The following is a 21,160-nucleotide window of genomic DNA, read 5'->3' as shown; positions in this document are numbered from 1 at the left end:
GCCGCCCGCCTGCGGCGGGTCTGTCGCGACAGTCGCGGGCGGGAGCGGCAGGGGCCCTGTTCCGGCCACCGGGAAAGGCCGCGGGCCGCCCCGCCCCGTCGCGCCGGGAATCGAAAGTGAAAGCGGTGGGTGAGGGGCGGCTCCCAGCGGACGGGAACGTGGTGTGAGCTGCCCCTCGCAGGGGCCGTCGCTTTCTGTGAGTTACACCACAAACACCGAGTGAGTTACTGCGTATGGGCTCGTGTCTGCTGCCTAGTGTGTAAGCGACAAATCTAGAGTATGTCATATATCGTATACATCCCATAATACGCAATATAGAATATATTTTTTATATATATATATATATATATATATGCTTGAATTCGGTGCTTAGTACTAGCCTCTAGATTGCGTTTTGAGTAACTCTAGCCTATGTCTGTAAGTCTGTCCTGCCAGGGTATGTGTACATACACAGTAATTTTGATGCATAGTAGTATTCTCTAGATTGCACTTGGAATAATAAAGCTTATGCTAATATAACTTATATATATTTTAGTTACAGATACGTATTAAAAATACAACATATATAATATGCAAGTATTTATATAAACTTGCAGCAAGGTGGGAAGCATTTAGATGCAGTTGTGTTAAATGTATACGTCTATATGCACGTACACGTAGGTGCATAAACACGGATATGTACACTTCCTTTTTTTGTGCTTTTTCATGCTTCCCAGTTGCTGACTCTCCCAGCCGGTAAGTTCAGGACATACAGCCCAAAGCCGTTTTGACACTGGCTGGAAGACACTGGACCCTTGTGGCCCCAGCACAGGGCTGCCCGCTGGAGACCAGCCAGGAAACCTGTGGTGGAGCTGAGCTTTGTTTCCCTGATGGGTTTTTTTTTTTGTTTTTTTGGTTTTTTTTTTCAGAAACGGTATCCCCTGTTGTTTTTCTGTTCTGTTTCAGAAGGAAGGCATTATGTGTGCTCTTAGAGGTTTAAAGCTCTTTCACTTTGTGGCACAGTATATGTGTCCTAACGTAGTGGTGGAAAAGTGATAAGTAATTTAAAGTTGTATTTCTATTCAGATTGTCACTGGGGTGTTTTGGATTTCTTTAGTGAAGCAACGAGTTCTTCAGAGACAGTCTCATAAGCTGTGTTTGGGAGAAAAAGGAGAGTTGGAGTTGATAGTCACAGAACCCGGAAAGGCACTAGCTGCTGAAGAGAAGGCATCTGAAGAAAAAGTAGTTCCCACAAAGGTCAATAAAAATTTTAATCCTAACAAGAGCTTTGAAGTAGAGGTGAGAGTGTCAAATCAGTCACTGATACTTTGTTTTCATTTTATTTCAGGCTCTGGATGCCACAAGTAATCTTCAAACAAAAGGTAAAATATTATCCATCACTGTGTGCTGATTCTTCATAAAATGAAAACGTCGGTGCTTTTCTCCTCACAGAGCTCCAGTTCTGTGGGGACTTGTGCTGAAGTTTCTGAATTTTGCAGCCTCACTCAGGTGATACAAGGAGAGATGCCTGGCCAGGGACGCTGTAGACTTCATCACCAAGGGTGGAGTTGACCTTGTCAGACCATGCGTCTGGTTTTAATTTCTCAAATAGCCTTTATAACCAAAGGAGCATCTCCAGAGAGGAATTTACCTACCTTATCCTGCATAACTGCTCTAAGATAAGATCTGAGTAGAAACACCTAGATTGAAGGTCTTAAGCCCAGGCCTGGCATCTTTGTGCTCCCTACGGTTAGGAGAGTCTGTAAAGGCAAGTGGTGCATCTCAGCAGTACCTCAGTGACTTTAGTTAGGTCCTCTTTCAGCAATAGTCTGCTCAGCTTTATGATTCAAAAAGCAAGCTAGAAAACAGTACTGCACACCCAAATATACCCACGTCTGTGAAAATACTCAGCCCTAAATAGACCAGTTAATCAGGAAGTTCTTCAGTAATTATCCCATCTTTCCCTTTCTGTATGAAGTCTTGTTTGGTGCCATTTTGGGTGGCTTTCGTTTCAAGATTAGATACTCAAAGGTCATCTACTGTTTTTCAGTTATACTGGAGAGGACCCAGGAAGTCTCCAGGTGCTGCTCTTAATCGCTTTGCTGGGTCAGCCTAGCTTTCAGTTTTGGCTTTTTGTACTTCCTTTGTTGGACATAGTGGAGCAGATGATTTTTGTCAGTGATCTAGAAATTGCTAATTAGCATCTGTAGAGCTGTTGCTTCTGTGGTTATTTCTTTTGTTTCCCCCTTGTTGGGCTTATGCTAGTAGGCTTTCAAAGGCAGCTGTCTCCTGTAAGTGTTACGGGTTTGGTATCAGTCGTTGTACCTTGGGAGAGCTCGTAAGCCTGACGAGCAGGCAGAGCCAGCCTGCTTGTGCTGCCGCCTGCTCGAGCCTTCCTACCCCACAGCTCTGTTTATCTCCTTGGGGCTGACCCCTATGGCCTTCCTGTTGGGTGCTGCCTCAGGATTTAGGGGTGTTTGGGTGTTCTTGAGCAAAAGCAAGCAGAGACCTTACCCCGCTCTCCCCCCTATCCCCAGTCAGGTGTACAACTGCTTCACTGAGCTCCTCTCCCCTCAGTTGCATGTGTCCTCTGCCACAGCCAGAAATGGTGACCCTGGAGGTGTGCACTGAGGGTGGTGAGTGCCAGGGTTTCGTTTGATGCTCCTCTCCCTGCCATGGTGCAGGATGTGCTGTTTTCCCATACTGAGAGGGGCTTATGCTCCTGCTTGTGTTTGTTGGGGCAAGGAGTGGAGAGCTGCCTTTGTTTGGGAGTGTGGCCATCTTGAGCACCCAGGGGTGCCCTTTGGCCTGTGCCAGTTCCCCACCACCCTGCATGCTCCGTGACTGCCGTCTTCCATGACTTGTTGGACAGTTGTGTCACCACATACCTGGTTCAGTTTACTCAGATGCGTGAAGGAGCACATCATTCCTGTTCAGAGATTCTCTCCCACCTTTGCCCTCATCTCTCTGCAAAGCTGGACATGTGCCTTCCTCTGGCCACTGCTGGACTTCTGGGGTACTCGGTGGGCACCCCTGTTATATCTTCTAGCTGCAAAATTTTGTTGCATCCCTGCCAGCCTTCTGTGCATATGGGTTCTTCAGCACTGTCCTGCTGCACTGACAGCAGGGCACGCTGGTCATCAGGAGGCTTTGCATCGAGTCATGCAGAGCAGAGTTGTGGATGTCCCAAACTATGTTCAGGATTGTTATGCCTGCACCCAGGCTAAGAAACAGATGTAGAGGCTGCAGGGTCTCTCACAACCCTTACCAACACCTGAGTAGAAAATTATCTCAATGGGTATTATTTTATTTATGTCTCCAACCCAGAAACATACCAGTGACCTTTGACTTGTTTACTCATGGCTGGTTTTGTGCCACCAAAGAAGCTGCCTGCAGCACCTCAGAATATTTCATCTGGGCTGTTTTGGATCCCAGAATGTCCTGGGGTACCTTGCAGTATTTGATTGGTTAGATATTTTTTTCTTGGGAAAGGAAATGAGAGGAGGGGTAAGCAAAATCTGTTTATTCCAGGAAATGTATACCAACATGTCATGTGGTTTATTTATCTTTCTGTTGCAGTTGATGCAGAAGCCTTTCAGAAAGCAGAGAGTTTTGTTCCAACCAGTGAGCTCCAGGAGGAAGCTGGCTCTGCAGAGAAGATTGCAGAGAAGTCCACAGAGCCATTGCCTTTGGTAGTGTTGGAAAACATACAGAGATGCAGTCCAAAATGCTTACGTATGCTATTGGAGAACATCAGCGGCCTGACAGTGGATGATGACTTCACTGTGGAAGTGATACCTGAAATAAATGTTGCTGTAGCCACCTTTATGAAAAGTATTGGTAAGACAGAATGAACACCATCCTTTATTTCCATGTATGTGTATGAGTATTAGCTTTCAGACCTTGATTCCTCTCCTTTTAGAGATTCAGTTTTAAAACGGTACTTGGACTGTAGTTTCTCAAGAAAGATGTCTTATATACAACTCCATGAAAATGCCAGTGATCCAAATGTTACACTGAAAAAAGAAAACTGTGGCATCTTCATTAATTGAAATTGGGTGGGAATGTTTCATTGTCTCTCTCTGATTTTGTATTAGATGGAGAAGAATTAGAAGTGGATTGAGTGTGGAGATGAGTTCAACAAATTATTGAAGTATATAAAGTCTCCATTTGAGATAGTGGTGGAACTTTGAGAAGTGCTTAGTTTATACAAGAGATGAATAAGAGGGTAACAGAGACATAGTAGTAGTGAATAGCAGAAAGCAACATAGCTCTGTGTGTTTTTCTCTTTTGTTACAATACAGAGCTGTTTGGCACCAAAGACAGTTTTGCTCCAAATACAGGGAGAAGTAGAGTCAGCTCATGTCTCTGCCAGAACTGATAGCCAGGTCTGATATAATAGCACAGGAAAACATAGTCAGTTCATGTTGCTTTTCTGTTGACAGATATTGAAGAATTTGTTAAAAATTGTTCAGAAAACAAGAGAGTTAAAGAATTCAAAATGACTGCCAAGCTTCTTGAACTGACACAGAGCATCAAGGCTGAAAACATACCGGACAACGTTACCACAGACTACATCACAGTATACTTTGAGAGCGTGCGGAATGGAGGAGGGCCTGTGTCAGACGTCCAGCTCTTCCCTGAGGAGAACTCGGCCATCATTACTTTCTGTGATCACAAAGGTAACACTGTCCTTTGCCTGACCAAAGTGCTCCCAGGTGGAGGACCTGAAAGAAAATTACTGCAAATTTAGGCATTAGAAGAAGCCTGGCTTGTTGTCCTGTTCCTAGGAAGTGCTCTGGATTTAGAAATACTGCTGCTCGTGTAGGGTTTTGGAATCTCTCTGTTTTTTCATGTTACCAGAGGTTCATTTTAATACCTGCTTTGTGTATGGATTGTTCCTGCTGATATTTTTTCCCATTTACAGAGGTTTTAATCTGCAATACAGCCTGAATTATACTTGAAGGGAGAGGAAGCAGGATTTGTCGATGACAGTTAGCTTTCAGAAATTGAGGTCAAATATGTTCATTATCAGGGAAGAATAAAGCACGATCTTGTTACTATTCCTTGTGTTGAATCACTGTCCCTTTTTTGTGCCAGAACATCCTCTGGTAAATATCTCTGTGTTAGAAGACTCCTGGCTTAGTAAAATCCTTTACTTTTAATTAAAGATATCTGCCAGGTGATTGTTTTTCTTCTGACTCTTAGAATTTGCTTAAGAATATTTTGTGCATTAAGGTAATATGTAATTTGGATCGTTGTAATGTGACTGTAAGTCCCTGCCAACATTATAATTCCTTTCCTTTGTCCATTCCAATTGAAATGAAAAAAAAAAAAAAAAAAAAAAAAAAAAGTACTGGCATGGTTTTACTTTAAGGTGAGAGTAAGGAGCATTTCGTAGTAGTAACTTGATATGGCACTGCTCTGTGGTGGACTTCCCTTAGGAAATGCGAGCAAGGCATAGCTGTACAAGTAAATACAGGCACAAGTATATTTACCAAAGTAGTTGGGAGCCAAGCCTTTTATCTTGTTCCCTACAGTGGTTAGGAAAACAGAAAGCCATAAAAATAGCTCTTTCAAATGAAAAGGAAAAAAGTTATTTTATTCAGTGTAATAGTTCTAAGAACAGAGTCATTTGCCTGATTTGAAGTTAATGATCATATATGTGTTTGTGTCTGTGTGTGCTGACTTTTAGATCTAAACACTGTCTTGAAAAAGCAGCATTTGCTGGAACAGAGACAGATTTCTGTGCATCCATATTACCACTCCCTGGGAACAGCTCTGTACGGAGAAGAAAGACCAACTATCAAGATGCCGGACCCCGTTGGGGTGCCACTAGATCCATATATCTGGCAGTTTTTACAAAGGCAGGCTGAATTGATCCAAGACATAAACCAAGAAATGGCAATTTGCCATTGTGAGCTAAAATGGCCCCAGACAGACTGTGCACACCCAGAAATTGTGTTGTGCCCATCATCATCTCTCTCTGAGAAGAAAAAGCCAATGATTAAGTTGATCAAGACATGGAAGCAAGATGCTTCTAGTGAATTCTCACGTATCATGGCACGTTATGTAGCTATAAAATGTAAAGTAAATTCAGTGGGTTGGGAAGATGTGAAAAACAGATTGGTGAAGGATGTTGCTCTGATTGTAACTGATATTTCTGAGGAGATGGTGGTGATTGCTGGCAACAGAGCAGCGGTGGACAATGCAGAGAAAGAAGTGAGGGAATGCATGGAAAAAGCCATGAAGCAAAGTGAAAGGGAAAAACAAAGCATAGAAATTTCAGTGTCAGTGATCCCAGGGAAGTATGCTGTTCTGCACAATGCTGGGCTGGAAGAGAATATTCACAAAGAATATCCGTGCTTAAAGATCTCTTATGATGACATAAAAAAAACTGTTCAGTTGTGTGGATTACCTGCAGAAGTATATAAAATCAAAGCTGACTTACTGGAAAGGGTATTGAATATGCCATTTACATCAGTTACCGTTGATCCTCATGTTTTCCAGTATCTACGGCACGTAGATAATAAAACAATGTCAGAGACATTATTCACTAGGAAAAAAATTAATTCTTTTTATGAGCTTGAGGATGGTACTGTGTTGCTATTTGGAGATGCTACCAAAGATCTTTTAGAAGCAGAAAAACAAATAAAGACAGGCTTAGAATCAGCGTGCATCAACGTGGAGGATGGTGAAGTCATTAAAAAAGAGCAGTGGAGGAGTCTTGTTGCTTCCTTGCTTAAGAGGTACAATTCTTCGCAGGAAACGGTGCTCATTAATCAGCCTGTTGGAAAAGAAAATAAAGTGATTATTGCTGGCTTTTCTACAGCTGTAACAGAAGTTTATCAGAAACTTAATGATTTTATAGATAGAAACACACATGTGGAAGATGTAATCCCAGCTAAGTCGGTGGTGGTAGTGAAGTTTGTAGAGAAGGAAAAATCCAGTGTTTATCTCGAATTGAGGAAGAAAGGTGTGACAGTAAGTTTTGACACCAAGACACCATGTATTTCCCTGAGTGGACCAAGGGCAGAAGTGCCAAAAGCAGTCATCACGTTTGAAAAAGTTCTCTCATCCCTTTACTCAAAAAATGTGCCAATTGATAAACCAGGAGCCAAAGAGTTCTTCACTGAGAGGAAAGAATCGTGTGTTTTTGAGGCAAGGCAGAAATTTAGCTGTTTGATTAGGCTGAAAGAAGAAGAAGAACAATATAAGGATGAAAGGTTTGGTAATAAAGACAGAAAAAAGCTCTGCTACAAGAGAATGCTGCCAGATGGAGTTTTAGTAGCAGTGTATAAAGCTGACTTGTGCGCTTATCCTGTTGATGTTGTGGTAAATGCTTCTAATGAAGACTTAAAGCCCATCGGTGGCCTTGCTGAGGCACTGTTAAAAGCAGCTGGTCCAGAGCTGCAACAGGAGTGCGATGAGCTGGTGAGGAAAAACGGGACTTTGCTGCCTGGGTGTGCAGTTATCACAGGTGCTGGGAAACTCCCCTGCAAGAATGTCATTCACGCTGTTGGGCCCAGGTGGAGGGAGGATGAAGCAGAAAGGTGCGTGTTCTTGTTAAGAAAGACAGTGAAGAAAAGTCTGCAGCTCGCTGAAACATACAATCATCATTCCATAGCTCTGCCTGTTATAAGTGGAGGGAGTTTTGACTTCCCGCTGCAGATGTATGCAGATTCAATTGTATCCTCCATCAAGGAGACCTTGGAAGAGTCCATGGGGGACAGCAGCTTGAAGGAGGTTCATCTTGTGGATGTTGCAGAAGAAACAGTTCAGGTTCTGAGCAAGACAGTGAAAAACATGTTTACAGTTGAATCTTCCTCCCCGATACTGCTGACATCACACTCGGAAAACTGTAAGGCGACAGAAAGCCAGGATAAGAGAAAAGAAGATCTGCAGGTGGTTACAACAAAAGAAGGACTTCGCATCCAAGTAGAGGTGAAAAACATTCAGGAAACCATGGTAGGTCTTTAATTTTCCACTTATTTTCTAACTTGATGTGAAGGTCTTTAAATAGGAGAGGAAGGACAGTAGATTATATTGTTTTACGAGGTAATTGCTACATAAGGGAGCAACGGCTGTGTGCTAGCTAAACAAGGAAGCAAGCTTGCAAAACTGGTAGATTTCGGGTTGGAATCTGTCACTCTACAGCCGTTTCTAGTGAGCAACTGTGAATTTTGGGATGTTTTGTTCCCAGCTAGGTTTTATTCATTCTTTAGTTCTAAGGTCAATGTATAAAACAGTTTGCTTTGTTTCTAAATGGGAAATATTAAAATACTTTCTAGAAGTATTTATATGATCTGTATCAATCTAGGTTCTAGGTTGGATATTATGGGAAATCCGGACCTGTTTGGGCTGCTGTTGTGAGTCATGTTGACAGGGAGCATGTAGCTTATTTTTTTTAGTTCCTGGCTCTTTGGATGGGTTAAAGACACAGTCTTTGAAGAAGTTACTGGGCTCTAGAAAAGCAACCCCATGGAAGAGTGCATGCTTAGATTCTTTTGCCAAAGTCTACACCTGATTCTACGTATATTTCCCCCGTTTTCTTTTTTCATTCTTTTTGTTAACAGAGAGTTTAACTACTACTCATCTAGACCATCAAGACTCGGTTTACACTTCTGAACATAGCTTCTTTCCCTTGTGATTTTTTTTTCCTTCAGTGATGCAAAGTGCATCTTGATAATTATTTTTTTTTCAACAGCCCCCATTTTTTATATTTTGGGAGTTTAAAATCTTCTGAAATAATTATTATTATTGTCCTGTTGTTTCAGTATTAGTTGCTTCAGTTGTCATGTTGGTGCCTGTAAAAGCCTATTCCAATAAAAGAGCAATACTAGATGTAAAACAACCTCAATATGACACACACTGGAAATACTTTGTAATTAAAAACGCGTCCAGTGGTAAAAACAAAGCAAGTGCCAGACTTCAGGGCTTTGCCTGTTTTACTTCATGAGAGCACAACAACTTCCCTTTACCTCATTTTGGTGCATGAGGTGCTGCTTTTCTGATAAAGTGTAGACAATCCCACTTCAGTGAAAAGTAAGGACATTAAACTTTCTACGTGACATACCTTATACAATACTTGTATTTTGCATCCTGTGATGATGCTAGAGAAGAAGGAGCAACATTACAGCAGTTCTTCACAAGGAAATGTAGCAAAGGCTGGGTCTGGGGAGAGGTGTTTAGGCAAATTAGAGGTTAGGTTTATTTTAGCTGCCCAGATACTGGCATCTGCCTGGCATGAGGTGAGTCACAGCCTTACCTCTGCTGAGGGCTTGACAGCTATGGATGGATAGATGGATCATGACGACCTGCTCACACATAGATACCGCTGGGGTTGGTACTCACAGGTGGGTCTTATGCTGCCTACTGTAGGTTTCACACAAGTCCAGGAATACTCAGTATGTAGAAGCTGTGCTGAAAACCAGGTTATTTCTCCATTGGTATCTTGTTTTTGTGCTGTGCATTGCTTTGGTAGTGCTATTAGTCTTGATGTGTATTTTTACTTGGAGTCTGGCTATAGATATTTTCATTGTAATTTTGTTGCAGACGGATGTTATCGTCAACACTGTTGGCACAGATCTGATGTTTGGTGTGGGCCTTCTTTGCAAAGCGTTGCTAGAAAAGGCTGGAGAGGCGCTCCAAGTAGAGTTTGAGAATGCAAAACAAAACCAGGTTGCTGGTCCAGGGAGTGTGCTCTGCACCAGTGGATATGATCTGGCCTGCAAGTTTGTATTTCATGCCATAATGCCCATGTGGGATGGAGGAAAAGGACAGACCCTGAAGGTACATTTTAATTTTTTTTTTTTTTAAATAAGTATTTTGAAACCAGATTTATTTGGGATCCTATCCTGAAGTTTCAGGATTTAAAATAGTTTGTTTAGGTAACTCAACTCCATTTACTTCTGTTGGAGTGACCACTTAGGGTTTTTTCATACCAGTGTAGTCTCTGTGGAACTAATAATAAATTGTGCCCCTTTTTTAAAAAAAATAAAAGGATTTTTGCTGTATTTTACAGACCCTGGAAGGTATAATCAGTTCCTGCTTGAAGAAGACTGAAGAACTGGGACTGAAATCGATCACTTTCCCAGCTATTGGAACTGGAGGATTTAGATTTCCTAAAACTGTTGTTTCTAAGTTAATGTTTGATACGGTATTCAAGTTCAGTAGTAGTCACACTTGTAAGACTCTCCAAGAAGTTAATTTTCTCTTGAATCCAGAAGATTTGGATAACATCCAGGTAGTTCTTCTCAGGACAAAGCCATCTGTGTTATATACTGTTCTAGTTATGCCTTAACAATATATTATAGTTGTATTGTTTTCTGAAGGGACTAATTTAGCACTTTCTTACTGCTGTGGGCTGGTGACACTGAGATGTCTCTCCAGTGTCTTATTCGGTGTCTCTGAAATATAAACTCTCAGCAAGCACAAGCTGCAGACAAAATTGGCTTCGCTGCTGGCACTGTAAACACCTGTAGATGCTCACTTGTCTTTTGACAGAGGAGTTCTGGCAACACAAAGACAGTATCTATTATCACACTGTCCCCACCAAGTCTTCCACTGTTATTAGTGATACCTAAACATGACTGTAAAATGTGTCAGATGGCTCAGCAAGAGCTACATGACTGTTAATGTTAATTATAGAAACATTCAGTATATAAACTCTGAAATACTGTCTTTGGTACCTTTTTTCTCTTTGTAGGCCTTTAACTTTGAACTAGAAGATAGGGTACCTGAAAGTTGCAGTGCTGCAGCACCACGGTCAGGTAAGTTGTACAGGGGTAGGAGGTGGGACACCAGAGAGTGTAAATGCTATAAAGTGGTTTTATAGGTATCAGGAAATGGACAAAATTACATCAAGACACAGGGCATTTTTGTTCCTCCTAATGCACTGGCATTCTTAAACTCCATTTGTAGAAATCTTAAAGAGGAATTTCTTTTGTTGAGGGCATGCTCATCTCTTAGTAATGCCAGTCTTATCACATGGAAGAGGATATCCTGTTAGGAGAACTGTTTGTCCTACTCAACTTGGTATTACTTTGCCAAACAATCCATAAAAAACATTTCTTTCAGTACCTTTAATTCCCTATATAGAGATATACTGAATGAGTAATTTCCGTTTATTAATTGAGGTAGTGTGACCCAATAGCAAAAACATATGAGTGAACTGCATCAACAGCAAAGCCTAATCATAGGACTATATAGCTCTTTTTTCTCAGTTGCTCAGTATCGGTGAGATGAGGTAAGAGTGTGTAGATAAAGTATGAATTAGATAAGTTTAGGCTAGAAGTAAGGAACAGTTTTATATCTGTGAGGGTAAAGATGAAATAACTTACAAAAGTGGTGTGATGGGATCTCCATTACAGGCAGTGCTTAAGCTGGATACTCCATTTCTTGTAAGAGCTAATTCAGGAAACTGTTACAGAACTGGTCAGATCACGTAACCCCAAGAGTCCTTTCTGAGTTTACACTGCGTGAATTTACAGGAATGGAAGTGGTTTCACTTTCACAGTATTTAAACAGGAAGAATACTCCTGCTTTCTTTAATGGAGTGGAGAGAAAGGCAGAGTCTCTCTAGGTCCATCATACTGATCTAGAGCATATTCCTTAAAAGGAAATGTTGGAAGTTTCCATCAGTGGAAGAGAATAATATCCCAAACTAGAGGACAAGTGTTTTAAGGTATTTTTCTTTCCCTTGCAGGTTTCATTACGCGTGTTACAGCTGCAGCATTGGGAGTTCATGAAATGAAGATTGGTTCCATTACACTCCAAGTAATTAGTGGAGATATTACCAAGGAAGATACAGAGGTTATAGTAAACATATCAAATCCAACATTTAATGCCACAACAGGTATTAAATATGTAGTTCTTCAGTGATATATTTAGTTTTTAAGAGGGGGTACAGGAAAGAATTTTCCATATATGAAACTTTTATGAAGTATTTTTCAGGTGAGGGAGAATTGTGATTTGTTAGGAAATAGATCTTAAACAGGTTTTTTATGTGTCCTGAATACTCCATTTAGTTTCCAAACTACTCAGACAGAAGACATCTGACCAGATTTATCTTGTTTATAAACAAAAATGTTTAAATAAAAGGGAATTTTTAATTCAAATTTAATTCTGAAAAACTGCTCTTGTCCTAATTATACGTCACTGCAAGCCAAAGCACTAGTTAAGTGAATTTAAGTAGTAGAGGATTTTTTTGTAACATTGTGAATTGCAAGCATGGAAGATGTCAAATGATATAATTCAAAACAATTGGAGAGTTTGGTGAGGTGCATACTATTGGCTAGTGAAACAATTAAATAGGAGTTACTCTTAGGGATTTCTAATCAATAATGGAAGCAGTGTTCTCTTTGCAGCCAGTGCAGTGTTCATGGAGTGTGCTTAGGGGAACTGGCAAGGTTTTGTACTTTGTTGGATCTTGCCATATGAGAATTTGTGGTATTTGTAGAGTGCAGAAGCTGGGTAGAGTTTTGAGTAGAAATAGCTAAGTTGACTGAATGTGTATGCTTTTCTTGTATAATTTAAGGGGTCTTCAAAGCAATTATGAATGCTGCTGGTTCCCAGGTAGAAGAAGAATGTGCTCAATATGGTATGTTAAATAATAGTATTTTGATTACTTTTTAAAATGTTATTGCTCAAAATTTAAGGTTGTTTTATAATTCTTTGATATAAATACTTTGTCTGAAAAAATAGCTTTCAATTCTAAGAATGTGAAAAGTCCTGTTGTTGTTTTGACACCTACTTTGAGAAGTTTTCTTTTCACAACTGAACAGAAGATGGATACAGTTTTCTGATGCTAATAAGTGCTGGAAAATTAATGTAATTTATGTTGTTTACCTCTGAAATTACTCAAGTGTGTTCTTGACTTAAGAAGAAACAATCTTACTGACTTGAGCATAATTTTTAAGTTCATCTCTTGTCAGCTACAAGAAAGCTGAAGTTTTGAAACTGAACAAAGTGGTGGAAGACTGTCTTTTGCTGTAAGCATGCACAGGATTGGCTTTTAAAAGCTAATAGCAAATCTGGGCTTATACTCACAAATACATAATTATTTTTTTACTGAAAAAATTTAACTCTGCTTATCACCTTGATCCTGAGTTCTTCTGTAGTCTGTGTTCTGCCAGACCAGTAGAGTGGTAAAATCCCAACTCAGTGTGGTTGGGCTCTGCGGCACAGAAAGAAAAAAGTTGTAGATTCATAAACAAAATGTTCCTGCTCTGAATCTAGAAGTTAACTTTCAGGATGGATTTTCCTGGATATTTTCCCCAGCCTTTGGCTGTGCAGGCTCTCCCTGTTTATCAGCCTGACCTAAGTGCATGCAGAGCATCTTATAGTGTCATTACCTTTGTGACCAGCGAAGTGGTATGTAACTCTGTGTTCATCAGTCCATTCATCCTCACAATCTGACTCCATTTTGAAGTGTTTGTAATCAAACATGAGTGCCCTGAAAAAACACGTGCATCTTTTTAAAGATTCCACACCGCAGTTCTTAGATCAGCTGGTCATTATGTAATGATATTATTTTAAACATTCAGCTCTTCTGCAGAATAAGAGTTTGAGCTTTCAAGGAATAAGTGGTGTAAGAAAGGATTTGTCATATAAATTAATTATGCACAGTCTGTTGTCATGCTTTTAAGTAAAAGTGAGGTGCCATTAAATTCAACATAAATTCCGAAGTTGTACTTTGTAGCAGAGATCTTGGGAGACTAAAACCCACACAATTACTTGAATTACTTTCTCAAAGAAAATTCTGCCATCAGGATATTTAAAGAGAAAACTGGAATCAGCTAAACCCAGTGAATAGCTCACAGTGGGTTTCTTACCAATTTTTTCACTTCTCTTCTAGCATCAGTATAACCAGCTGTCTTATCAGAAGAGATAGCCACTTGGAAAATGCTAATGTCTCCTTATTTATCTTCTCTCTTCTAGCTGGGCAGTCTCAGAAAGGCTTTATTACTACACAAGGTGGAAAACTGTTGTGCAGTAAAATCATCCACTTGGTTCACAGTAACAATGTGAAGAGTCAGGTCTCCAAAGTGCTTAACGAGTGTGAGCTAAAGATGTACAAATCTGTTGCCTTCCCGGCAATTGGAACAGGTTTGTGTTTTCTTGGGAAAGGAATGAGGATTGTGGTGGGGGTAACTCAGAAACTGGAATAAAGTTAATACCTCTGATATGGATAACAGTAGACTTGTACAAAAAACTGTTAACTGTAGTTTGTGAAAGTTCATTGTAATCGGTTCAAACAACCACCTGCACACTTCAAAAATGCTGCTTTTTTCAAAGTATAAATATTACAGTCAATATTGATTGAGCAAGAATGCTTTAAAAAAAAAGATACTGCTCCATAAAATACATTCTGCCCCAAAACAGACTGTATCTCAGCTGGCCACCCTGCACCTTTCTTCAAACTTCCCATAGACCTTGCTTGTGATTTCAACCACTTGGAGTGGCTGGGGTTGGGGTTTGTAGGCAAAGAAATCTGGAGTTGTCCTGAGACCAAGACTTTTGCCTGGCTGACTACATATATTGTGGGCTGGGTACAGAATACCTGCAGTTTACACCTTTTATAAGTCGTGTTTGTAGTGGAGGGCTAGAGGCAGGCTAGCTTATTTGGCTTAAGCAGGGCCTGAAGAGAGCAGGGTATCCTCAGACCAAGGCTCCCATTGTCTGGAAAAAGAAATAGTGAGCTGGTACTTGTTCAGCGTGCCAGGTTAGTGTAGGAGCTGGTGTGTGGGCCAGTGTTGGACTCCACAGTGACAGTTATGGCAGGACCCCTGGACTGCCAACATCATCTGCGTGCTGGTGACTGTCCAAGGGATGCCGTGGCTGAAATTGGCAGGGGTCCCACAGCGTTTCAGGATAAGCTTTAGGTTGCACTTCAGGCTTGTAGGGGAATGAGAGCAGTTGTTTTGAGTTTGGTGTTCCTGTTTGTATGCTGAAATACACTGCAGGCATGTGTCAAAATCCTCCAGTAATTTGATTTGGTTTTACTTTGGTACCTGGTTTAAAGATGGGCATAGAGCTAGTGATGTGTGGGTTTAAAAATATCAGGGGGATGGTAAACCTGAAATGCTTGTTGGAGCCTCAAAGTAAATGGGCAAACTCCAGAAGGGCGTCCCAGGTCTGTGTAGGATGTCAGCTCCTGGAGCTGGGAGGCTTAGGTTGTAAGGCTGAAGTTAGGTTTAGGGCTTTGGCCAGAAAGCGTAATGGAGAAGGGGAAAGGGACACCAGTCTGTACGAGCTGGGGATGTGGTTTCTGTTTTCTGGATGCTGCCTTGATTTAACTACTGTTCACTGATAACATGCCTTCTAGGTCGAGCAGGACAGAGTCCAGCAAAGGTAGCTGATGACATGTTGGATGCTGTAGTGGAATTTGCAAGCAAAAGATCAGTACAGCATTTGAAAAAAATTAAAATCGTCATCTTCCAGACAAATATGCTCAAAGACTTTTATGAAAGCATGAAGAAAAGAGAAGATTCATGTTCAGCCACAACAGATTCATGGATGTCTCTGCTTAAATGTAAGTAGCTTTCTGTTTGCATGGGAACATAAAACTAAAGATCTTTTATTTAAAACTAATAATTAACATATGTTTCTTAACAGCATTTTTTTGGCGCAAACCCCAACGCACTGAGAAGAAAAAGCCTGTGGTTTTGGAGAAGAAAGTTGATTTAGCCACGTTTCAAATTTGTGGAGAAAGCCAAAAAAATGTGGATGCAGCTGAGTCCTGGATAAAGAATTTAATTTTAAAGGAACAGTTTGAAAACAGTATTTCAGATGAGCTAATTGAAAATTTTGATGAGCGGCAAATTGGCACTTTGGCAGATCTCCAGAGAAGAAAGCATGTTACCATTCAGCTTGACAATAAACTTTCCCCACCTTGCATTAAAATTTCTGGTATTACCAGGGACGTCTATTTTGTTTCTGTGGAAATTCAAAAAATGATCCAAAAAATTAAGAATACCGAAGAAGAACAATCCAAGGCAGAACTTGTTTATAACCTGGTAGAATGGAGGTATCCAAGAAGCAGTGATAGCTTTGTTGCTTTTGATAAACTGACAAATATGCAGCTGGAGGATGCTAAAATGGCTAAAAAAACATATCTTACTGTCAAAATTAACAAGAAAAACTACAGAGTGAATCTGAATACTTTAAAGGCTAGTGATGAACAAGGAAAAACTATAACCATTCAACGTGTGCCAAAGAATGAAGGTAAATTACAGCTTTGTTAATGGAAAAACCTTTAATAGTAATTGTTGAATGACAATTCTGGTAAATGCAAACTCAGGTATTCCAAAGAAGTAAGCTATTCCATAGCTTTTTTTCCTTTCTCTTCCCCCCCACCCTGGGCATACCATAGCCAGCAATTTTAATGTCATAATTAGTGGCAGGTATGACTGAAATCAGAACATCAATTTTAAATACAAATATTATCTGTTTGTATGTGACTAGTGAGCATAGATTTCATGCTGAAGTCTAAGTAGTGTATGAAGCATGCATAAAATTCTTCTGTGGTTTTCAAACTTGTTTTAGTTAGACACTGGTTTGGGGATAATTAGGCTAGAGAAAATGTAAAGTCTTAATAGGGCATTGCAGAGCCAGTGATGTATTGAAGAGAGAGAGTATTCTTGGAGTAAAGTACTGCATAAGGTACTGTCCTCTCAGCCCTCTATATGTAGTTTGTTTGTAAGATGTGCCTACAAAACTGAGCTAGATATCTGTCATAATAATGCAATCTGTTTTGCAGAAAAGCTGTCAATAGAGTTCCCTGCGCAGTGGGAAGACATGGAAAATGAACACATCAAGCTGGTGAATCTCAACACATCATGTCAGGAATACGTGGATGTTCAGAACAAATTTAAGAAAACCTGTCACAGCTTTGTCATAGAGAAGGTGAAATCCTATGGGGAGAAAAAAGTGAATTCTTGGGCTAAAAATATTAACGTACTTTCTAAATATTTGTTTGTAAGATGTTGTCTGCAACCTAATACACCTTTCACATGTCAGTCTCCTTAGCACCTTACAGGGTGAATATAAATCAAATCAAATTTCCTAAGAGTTGCCCTGCCTTCTAATAAGGCAAAACCAGTGATCATCAGTCTTCAGGCTGGCTCTGTGTTCAACTAACATAGCACTCAGTAGTTAATGTGGTATTTGCAATTAGGAAATTCTATATTGAAATGGAAGCATGATCAAATGCATTCAGAATACAAAGGAAAATACAAAGTCCTTGCAGACTGGCCATAAAGCTTTTTACTATTTTACCACTTCTTCCCTGTCACTCCCAAAGTGTCAAGATTTCATCCTACTTATTGAAAAGTCTGCAACACAGTGTGCAGAGATTTAATTGCCAGGGAGAAGATGGAATTATTCAGAATCAGGAGGAGTGATAAATAGGAGAAAATATGATGAAATTAAGAGTGAGAATATGTGTTTGAAAAAATTTCTTCCATCGTGAGATTCAGTGAGCATGGTCAGTAAGACACAAATAGAATAAAGTATTAGTATACAACAGAAGTCGTCAGGTAGTGATATGAAGCCTTTTTCCTCTGAAAATAGAAAACTATTACAGCAGTGCCTTTAAGATTATACTTTGACGCAGATACACTGTTTCCCCTGAGCTATATTCAGGTTGTTGGCATAGGGAGCCAGCAACATCTATCCTCCCACCGATTTATGTTTATATAGGAGTTTCTTATTGGTTGCTAAGCTACACACTAAAGGAAGTAATTTCGACTTCCAAGCTGAGATCTAAAAGAGAAACTTAAATTTGACGTAATGCTATCACTACAGTCTACCCTTTAGTGAGAAAATTACCAGTAAAGATGATTAGGATGTGCAGAAGGCATCTTGCATCGCTGCCTCTGGCAGTGGTACAACAACCTATTTCTAAAAACGACAGTGCACAGCTACCATGATTGCCTGTATACCTAGGCAAGACAAGTGTATGCCAAAACTTAACCAAACTTGAAAACTTCTTCTAAGCTACTTTTTTTTCTGATTTTTCCGGAGGCTCACGTACTCAGATTCCCAACCCAAAACTCAAACTAACAGGGCATAGTGAAAATTACTGTAATTCTTTAAGTTTGATTTGGTTTTAATGCTTTCCTGCCATGATAAATATTGGTCCCTACCAGTATAAATATAGTTCTATTTTGTAACTTTTACAGATTGAAAGAATACAAAATCTCTTCCTCTGGCAGACATACCAAATAAAAAAAACCTCTCTCTGTACAAAGAACAAAAATCAAGATATTGAGAAGTTGCTATTTCATGGGACATCTGCATCCTCATTGACTACGATCAACTGCAGTGGATTTAATCGTGGGTTTGCTGGAAAGAATGGTGAGTCATTATCCAAAGCAGTTAATTTCCTAGGCATGTATGAGGTACTAGGGAATGTCAGTGTCACAGTGCTGTCAGCACAACATGAAGACTGAATAAAGTTGGAGAACAAAATAATAACTCCAGAGCATAATCTCTATGGACAGAGGAATTAACCTGTTCTGATAATCCCTTGTTGATGAATGACATTATCTAGAGGGTATCAGAAAAAGCTCACCTAGTCTGAGATCAAGCCTGGGCAGCTTTTGAGAAATGTTTTGTATGATCTGTCTACAGCAAGGACCAAGGACCACTGTTCAACATCCTCAGCTGAAATACCAATCACTAGCTGCTTCTGTCTCCTCTCAGACAAAGGCAGGTAGCAAAGCAGAGGTGCAGATACATTTGTTGCTTCTGAAGAAGGACAACACAAGCACTCAGAAGATCCCATTCCCTGCCCATTTTTATGCAAATGAAATCAGTTGAAATTTGTGAATTAATTCTTCTCCTTTTAATAGTTGTTAGGGACAACCATTAAATATTTAACAGAAGGACTTTCTGCATTAGTTCAAAGATTATTCTGTCCAGTTCCTCTAGTACACTTATGCTTATTATTTGGTAGCATTCAGATATGAAGAACAGGATCCAAAGAAGTGGAACTTGGGCTGAACTGAGGTGCCAATTGCTCTTAGAGGTCCTGCAGCCTTACTTCAAAAGTCCTTACTTTTTGTTCTTAAGGAAGAAAACATTAAGACACAATTGTGCATGCCTAGGGCTGACTTGATCTTGAGAAAGCTGGACAGCTTAACTCAGATCTAGTTGACACTTCAGTGTGGTCTGGATCCAAAAGTAGACATTTCTCAGTCTGGATCCTCTAGAGGTACTTACACTGCTACTTTCTTGAGAAAATGAAGTCCAACATAAACAAAATGTATCAGACTGTGCCCAGATAGAAATGGCAGCCACCTTTTCTTTTTAAAACGTGACCAGAGGAGATGTTTTCCTTTCCTGTTCTTTGGTAGTGCAGGAGGTTGGATTTACTCAGGAAGCAAGAGCCCTTGATCCTCATGTCCTCATCTTTGCCTGTCACTATTGACATCCATCTCTCTGCTTCAGCCATGATTTACAACAGGAAAGGCACACTCCCTTTCTGTCAGGGTGGGTAGCCATGCAAAAATACCCAAAGATGAGAGCAGCCAGATAGGAAGGACCTGTCTGGCTTGAACAGCTTTCTACCAATGTCAGAAAGAAACATCTTGAGCAAAGAAATGTGATTCCTCTAACTTGCTATGAAGTGTAACTATAAAACCATAATTACAATTATATAGTCATTTTAAGTTGAAAAGGCTCTGAGGATTTGCAATTTGATTGATTGCAGGCTAAACAAAAAGGCTAAACAGAGGAACCGTTTTTCCCCATAGGAAAGGGCAGTCAAAATGTGGATGTTGATTCTTACCTAACACCTTAGTGGGTTCATATTTGATATCCTGATACAAAGGTTTATTACTAGAATTTGCTCTTTAACCAAGTTTGGAACTTCTGTAGTTAACAAAAAGGGGGGAGCTTTAGAGATTCTTACACGAATAAGAACACTGTATTTGAAAATCTTGTCTTTCCAAACAGCTGCAGTCATTGGAAATGGAACCTACTTTGCTGTTGATGCAAGTTACTCTGCTCAGGATACTTACGCCATACCGGATATGAACGGCAGAAAATACATGTACTTGGCTCGGGTCCTCACTGGGCAGTACTGTGTTGGGAGGCAAGGACTAATCACTCCACCACCAAAAAACCCAGCAGATCCTACTGACCTGTATGACAGTGTGGTTGATGATGTGACTAATCCAACAATGTTTGTCATATTTAATGACATTCAGGCATATCCTCAGTACCTTATTACTTTTACATAGAATATTCTTAGTAATCTGGAAAATTTTAGTGCCTTTTACATGTGGAAAATAATGGGGCAATTCTTGTTTACATCTAGGTTTCTTAAACTAATTAGTTATTTATCTATCCATGTGTTTAATTATGTCTTCAATTCACAACCACAACCAGGCTAGGATAAGCAAATATTTTAGAACACACTATTTCAATACTTGCATTTCAAATTCAGTTATGTGGAGGTGTCAGCAAGAACTGTGAGAATAGCCCAGACCTCTTCCTATGAAAGGCAGAGGGGACTGGTACAGGAGGCCTGTGGCCTGAAGTTAGAGGTATAGGGTAGGTCGGTGCACCTGTGCATGTTCCTGTTTCCAGTATTCCCCATATAAGCACCAAGGGAGTGGCTGCCTGTGAGGATTCATTTAAAATACTCACCAGCAGAGTTTTCAGTCATTCCCAGGCATCCACTCACCCTTGTTGGTGAAGAAAAAAAATGCAACATTGAATATACACTTTGCATTCATTGTTTCACCCCCTCTTATGCTGTTGTGGCATGCTTTGTTATTCCCTAGGTATAAATTTCTGTATTTATACACAGTTCCTAGGGACATTCTCTATGGTCCCCTGCATTATGTACATCCAACTTCCACCTACAAAGTCATTGCTTCTGGAGTTCTCAAGACAGTAATAAAGAAACTTTTAGTTTCTTCTAGTCAGTACCAAAACATTAACCCTTCCTCAGAATTACCAGTTTGCAGAGAGTCATCTATCTACAGGGGCATAACTCAGTTACCACATTTAAACAATCTGAATTTAATCTGAATTTTTTTTAAAGTTCTGTAAAACAATTAAATAATTTGTACATATTTTTAAGCTGTATGATTAATTATAATGATCATCTTACAACTGCCAATTAAAAGCCATTTACACATGCTTTTAATAAAAGTGGTTTCAAACA

The 21,160-nt window shown here is 40.0% G+C and overlaps 1 protein-coding gene across 1 annotated transcript; it reads left to right on the top strand.

Moving 5' to 3' along the window:
- Nucleotides 1-3,055: 3,055 nt before the first annotated feature.
- On the top strand, nucleotides 3,056-21,160 carry LOC113482022 (poly [ADP-ribose] polymerase 14-like). Its single transcript, XM_026852198.1, has 15 exons — nucleotides 3,056-3,062; nucleotides 3,772-3,819; nucleotides 4,425-4,661; nucleotides 5,675-7,947; nucleotides 9,535-9,771; nucleotides 10,004-10,228; nucleotides 10,688-10,751; nucleotides 11,687-11,836; nucleotides 12,518-12,580; nucleotides 13,921-14,088; nucleotides 15,308-15,514; nucleotides 15,598-16,206; nucleotides 16,742-16,887; nucleotides 18,165-18,339; nucleotides 19,942-21,160. Exons 2-15 carry the CDS (start codon nucleotides 3,807-3,809, stop codon nucleotides 20,226-20,228), a joined length of 4,854 nt encoding a protein of 1,617 aa, XP_026707999.1. The 5' UTR covers nucleotides 3,056-3,062; nucleotides 3,772-3,806; the 3' UTR covers nucleotides 20,229-21,160.

The sequence above is a fragment of the Athene cunicularia genome, assembly GCF_003259725.1.
Source record: "Athene cunicularia isolate RWA chromosome 7 unlocalized genomic scaffold, athCun1 chr7_part1, whole genome shotgun sequence".
NCBI lineage: Eukaryota > Metazoa > Chordata > Aves > Strigiformes > Strigidae > Athene > Athene cunicularia.
The sequence above is the reverse complement of the archived record's forward strand: the minus strand, read 5'-3'. Positions and strand labels throughout refer to the sequence as shown.